The following is a 6,243-nucleotide window of genomic DNA, read 5'->3' as shown; positions in this document are numbered from 1 at the left end:
ACTTCAGCTCCGAACTAGCCGTTGGAGGTTGATGAGCAGCAGTAATAGCTGGAGTTTGTTACGATATGAGGCTCTCTCTCTTTGTTTCTGTAGCATATCATTCACATAAAAGGGATCTACACACACATGGTAACTCAATCATACAGTCTCTCTCGTTCACTTTGATTAGATAGCTTCTTGAGGTTTTGCTTATTGATTCATAGTGAGAATAGAGCTCGATAGAGAGTGTGTAATCTTGATAGTGAGGTGAATAAAGTTTCGTTTTGTTGTCCGTGGATGTAGATCACATTGATCGAACCACGTAATTCCTCCGTATGTGTTACGTTCATCGCTTCTTGGTTGTCGATTTGTGGTATCTAATACTCAACAAGCATAATCAAGAAATAATAGTGAAATGAAAACAAATCAATATAATCAACCTCCATAATTTGTATTATCAACACTTTCATCAGATAAAGAATGATTGTCATAGTGCGGCAGTGGGGTGATCCAATTTCCATTAATGTGAGGCTCGATAGAAACAAATCTGCAAACAATTTATGCATTCACAATGTTTGGTATTAGGATTGATTTTTGTATTGATCAATTGAGATTTTTTAGCCTAATCGAAAATTGAGATGCATTATCAGCCACTCATTTTTATTAAATGAGTGGTCTAGAATTTGCTACATGAAAAATATTTTTAGATTAATTAATTTTAAAAGGGCAAGATGGTAATTTCAGGTTTTAATTAGGGTTCTTCATCTTGTGTTTGGTGATTTGGGCGATTTCTGTGAGATTTCTCTCGGATTTCAACGATTCCTCTGCATTCACACGATTTTGTCTCTGATTCAAATCGAAATCTCTCCTATTTCTTCTCGGTTTTAGGTTTTTGTGATGTATTTCTGACGAAATCTCGTTTGCTTATTACTTTTATCGTCGTTCATCCGAAAATTGATAAATTTTCAACAAACAGACGACTAATTCGACGGATTTTGGTTGAATCTGAATTTTTTAGGTTGATTTTATCGACTTTGATTATGTTTTTATGCTTTATTTGTTGATGCCCAGTCAAATTTGTTCTTAATCAGTTTTTTTTTGTTTTTTCATCTTTAGCTTCAAGTTCACTTCATAATTAATGCCTAAGGTGTTATCTGATGGATTCTTCATCTTATTTAGAGTCGGCGTCGACAAATGTTGAAGTTATTTTGGTTTGATTTTCATTAACATGACTTTTTTATACTTTGTTGGTGAATTATACTCTGTTGACATAAATGCAGATTTGTTGACATTCTATGTAGAATTTATTGATATCATGTATACTCTCTGTTGCTATGACGATTATTTGTTGTTGACATGAATGCAAATATGTTGATATTTGAATTGATGTTCTGTTGACATAAATGCAAATATGTTGACATGTTGTATGTTACATGTTAAATATTCTATGTAGCTATACTCTTTGTTGACATACAAAATAGTCATATCCAAAATGCACCCCCAGCTGAAGAGCCCCTGTTGTGGTGTTTGTGGGTGGAGGAAGGGGTTATGGATAGGATTGGGAGTCCATGGTAGGATTTGTGAGATGTTGGTGTTGGTATGTTGGTGCGGCATATTTTGAGATGTAGTTTTGAGATTTTGGAAATCCTTTATGTTGTCAGTTAAGATATGCTAGTTGACATATTTGGATCTTAGTTTTAGTTTATATGTTATTGTGTTGACACTATGCTAGTTGATATGTTGTCAGTTAAGATATGCTAGTTGATATGCTGGTGCATATTCTGAGATGTAGCGTTGAGATTTTTATTCTGGATTTTGGAAACACTCTATGTTGTCAGTTAAGATATGCTAGTTGACATTATCTGTTTCAGCTTCTTGACATTATTTGTTTCAGCTTGTTGACATATTTTTCCATTATGTTGTAGGATCTATTATTCCAATTTGCAATGATGATTTGAGGCCTTATGAAGGTCAAAAATTTTCTTCACTTGAGGAGGGGATTTACTTTTATGAAAAGTATGCTCAAGAGGCTTGTTTTGATTGTCGAAGATTTGGAAATAGGTTTAGTGGTGGTGTTTTTGTTTTTCAGTATGTTGTGTGCAACAGACAAGGTTTTCATACAGTTGATCTGTTGGGTGTCGATATAAGTATATCTGAGGAAGGGAATGCGTCAGATGGTGATGAAGTAACTTCAAAGAAGAAACGCAGACGTGGCACAAAAAGGTGTGATGTGGAGCGAAGATCGATTTCAAGTTTTATTCTAATTGTGGTGTTAAATATTATCTTGTGTATCAATTCATTAAGGAACACAATCATGATATGGTTGACATAGATCATAAGCGATTTATGAAAGGAAATCGCAGTATGAATGATGTTCATCACAAGTTTGTTGAAGATTGCACCAAAGCTAACATTGGTCCTACTTCAACCTTCAACTTATTAAAGGAGTTTTTTGGTAGTTATGATGTTGTTGGGTTTACGTTGAATGACGTTAGGAATTGTTCTCGTGATATTAATGAGAAACTGAAAGAAGTGGATGTTCAAAGAAGTGGATGTCAAAAATTGATAAATTTTCGACAAACAGACGACTAATTCGACGGATTTTGGTTGAATCTGATGTTTTTAGGTTGATTTTATCGACTTTGATTATGTTTTTATGCTTTATTTGTTGATGCCCAATCAAATTTGTTCTTAATCAGTTTATTTTTTTTGTTTTTTCATCTTTAGCTTCGAGTTCACTTCATAATCAATGCCTAAAGTGTTATCTGATGGATTCTTCATCTTATTTAGAGTCGGCGTCGACAAATGTTGAAGTTATTTTGGTTTGATTTTCATTAACATGACTTTTTTGTACTTTGTTGGTGAATTATACTCTGTTGACATAAATGCAGATTTGTTGACATTCTATGTAGAATTTATTGATATCATGTATACTCTCTGTTGCTATGACGATTATTTGTTGTTGACATAAATGCAAATATGTTGATATTTGAATTGATGTTCTGTTGACATAAATGCAAATATGTTGACATGTTGTATGTTACATGTTAAATATTCTATGTAGCTATACTCTTTGTTGACATACAAAATAGTCATATCCAAAATGCACCCCCAGCTGAAGAGCCCCTGTTGTGGTGTTTGTGGGTGGAGGAAGGGGTTATGGATAGGATTGAGAGTCCATGGTAGGATTTGTGAGATGTTGGTGTTGGTATGTTAGTGCGGCATATTTTGAGATGTAGTTTTGAGATTTTGGAAATCCTTTATGTTGTCAGTTAAGATATGCTAGTTGACATATTTGGATCTTAGTTTATATGTTGTTGTGTTGACACTATGCTAGTTGATATGTTGTCACTTAAGATATGTTAGTTGATATGCTGGTGCATATTCTGAGATGTAGTGTTGAGATTTTTATTCTGGATTTTGGAAACACTCTATGTTGTCAGTTAAGATATGTTAGTTGACATTATCTGTTTCAGCTTCTTGACATTATCTGTTTCAGCTTGTTGACATATTTTTCCATTATGTTGTAGGATCTATTATTCTAATTTGCAATGATGAGTTGAGGCCTTATGAAGGTAAAAAATTTTCTTCACTTGAGGAGGGGATTTACTTTTATGAAAAGTATGCTCAAGGGGCTTGTTTTGATTGTCGAAGATTTGGAAATAGGTCTAGTGGTGGTGTTTTTGTTTTTCAGTATGTTGTGTGCAACAGACAAGGTTTTCATACAGTTGATCCGTTGGGTGTCGATATAAGTATATCTGAGGAAGGGAATGCGTCAGATGATGATGAAGTAACTTCAAAGAAGAAACGCAGACGTGGCACAAAAAGGTGTGGATGTGGAGCGAGGATCGATTTCAAGTTTTATTCTAATTGTGGTGTTAAATATTATCTTGTGTATCAATTCATTAAGGAACACAATCATGATATGGTTGACAGAGATCATAAGCGATTTATGAAAGGAAATCGCAGTATGAATGATGTTCATCACAAGTTTGTTGAAGATTGCACCAAAGCTAACATTGGTCCTACTTCAACCTTCAACTTATTAAAGGAGTTTTTTGGTAGTTATGATGTTGTTGGGTTTACGTTGAATGATGTTAGGAATTGTTCTCGTGATATTAAAGAGAAACTGAAAGAAGTGGATGTTCAAATGATCTTAAATCAGATGCAAGAGACGAAGAGAATTTGTGAAGGCTTTTTTTACAAATATCAATTATCACCTGATGATAATAAGTTAGTGAGCTTATTTTGGTATGATGCTGAGTCTCGGAAACATTACCATATGTTTGGAGATGTTGTAACATTTGATACAACATATTCGACAAACATGTAGTTTGTTTATTATACTTAGTAGTTGACAGACATAGTAGTTGACATGATAATTGACATGGTAGTTGACAGATATAGTAGTTGACATGGTAGTTGACATATGATACATTTGTACTTTGGATCGTAGATGACTTAGTAGTTGACTTATGATACATTTGTAGTTGACATATTAGTTGACATAGTAGTTGACATATGATATATCTGTAGTTGACATTGGTTATTATTAAATATTTGTTGATGTTTTGTGTTGATCTATTTGTTCAACAGGTATAATATGGTGTTTGGTCCATTTACCGGGAAAGATAATCACTGGTGTCCTATTGCATTTGGAGCTGGTTTCGTATCCGGTGAGAATTGTGATGCATTATCATGGCTTTTCACTGTGTTTGTTGAATGCATGAGTGTTGCTCCAAGGATCATAATCACGGACCAAGATTGGGCAATGGGGCTTGCAATTGAGAAGGTATTACCTGGTACAAGACATCGTTTATGCATGTGGCATATTATGAGCAAGTTGTTTGAGAAGATACCTAAATCTATTTTTGATAGAGAAAAGTTTAGTAAGGAGTCTAAGGCTTGTGTTTGGTCAGAATTGTTAGATCCAGATGACATATTATGGACTGGTATTGTTGAAAAATATGGTGTGGAAGATCATAAATGGTTTGAGGACATGTTTGCTATTAGACATTTGTAGATCCCAGCCTACTTTAGAGATGTTCCTATGGGTTCTTTGATGAGGACAACATCTTTTTCAGAATTTGAAAACAGTTTTTTTAAGAGGTACTCGAAACTGTTGTTTAATTTTGTTGACTTCACTCTTCAGTATAATAATGCTATTGATGCTCAAAGGAATCAAACTAAAAGGTTTGACTATTATGATTCTATTATCTCTCCAAAATATGTCACTGATTTAGCATTTGAGAAGCAATTGACATCTGGATACAAGGATGGATGTTTAGAGTAGTACAAGAATTAATTTCTAAGGCTGATAAGAGTTGTCGGATGATTAACATGTCCACTTTGGAGAACATCGAAGTCTTTAAAGTTTTTGATGCTAGAAAGAAGACCTTCACAGTTATACATGATATAGAGACTGAGTCATATGAGTGTGTGTGTAAACTATTTCTAAGGTGTGGTTATCTATGCAGCCACCTTTTCTTCGTCCTTAGAAACAAAGATGTCAACAATATTCCAGAGAAATATGTTGGTAACTGATGGTTGAAAAGTGAATTACTGAAGGCAGTTCATGGTCTCACGAGTGATGAAAGTGCGTCTGACAAAGGTATGTGAACTATTTCCTATATTTCAGTTTATTTGGCATATGTTGTATAGGTTGTTAACAAAAAGACTCATGTTTTGTATATTTCAGTTTTGTTGACATAAACTATATAGGTTGTTGACATGTTACATATTTACTGTTCATATAACTTATATAAGCTATTGACATGTTATATGTTTGAAGATTCTAACAAAGATGACAAACTACAGATTGGTAAGAGGTGTCATGGACGTTACTTTGGTCTATATCAACGCGCTTTTAGTAATTAAAATCATCTGATTGCTTTGGATAATGTGCTTGCGGGTATTGGTCCTCAAATTTTTACTGATGACACTACTGGATCGTCATCAGTTGATAAAAATGATTCAATCAAAAATATATATGGTGTTGTTGTACTTGAAGAGATAAATGCACATGCTCCAGATGTGGTTAGTACAAATGGGGGTGCAAGTGACAAGAAAAGCAGGATTAAGTCAAGCATAGAGAAAGCAATTGAAAATGCAAATAAACGTCATAGACGTTGTGGAAAGCGTCATAAAGTGACTGATCATAATGTCAGAAGTTGTGGCAAAAAGAATACATGATTATTCTTTTTTAATAATCAGAGTTGTTTTTTAGTTGTTGACATATACTACAAGTTATTGACATTTTCTTAT

The 6,243-nt window shown here is 33.9% G+C and overlaps 1 protein-coding gene across 1 annotated transcript; it reads left to right on the top strand.

Annotated features, from left to right (window-relative positions):
• The first annotated feature begins 1,733 nt into the window (after window positions 1-1,733).
• Window positions 1,734-5,002, top strand: LOC121781634 (protein FAR1-RELATED SEQUENCE 5-like). Its single transcript, XM_042179357.1, has 5 exons — window positions 1,734-1,751; window positions 1,874-2,164; window positions 2,284-2,527; window positions 3,510-4,308; window positions 4,576-5,002. The coding sequence occupies exons 1-5, from the start codon at window positions 1,734-1,736 to the stop codon at window positions 5,000-5,002; spliced, it is 1,779 nt and encodes a 592-aa protein (XP_042035291.1).
• The last annotated feature ends 1,241 nt before the right edge of the window (window positions 5,003-6,243 follow it).

Source organism: Salvia splendens, chromosome 20, assembly GCF_004379255.2.
Source record: "Salvia splendens isolate huo1 chromosome 20, SspV2, whole genome shotgun sequence".
NCBI lineage: Eukaryota > Viridiplantae > Streptophyta > Magnoliopsida > Lamiales > Lamiaceae > Salvia > Salvia splendens.
This window is presented reverse-complemented; position numbering and strand designations above follow the sequence as displayed.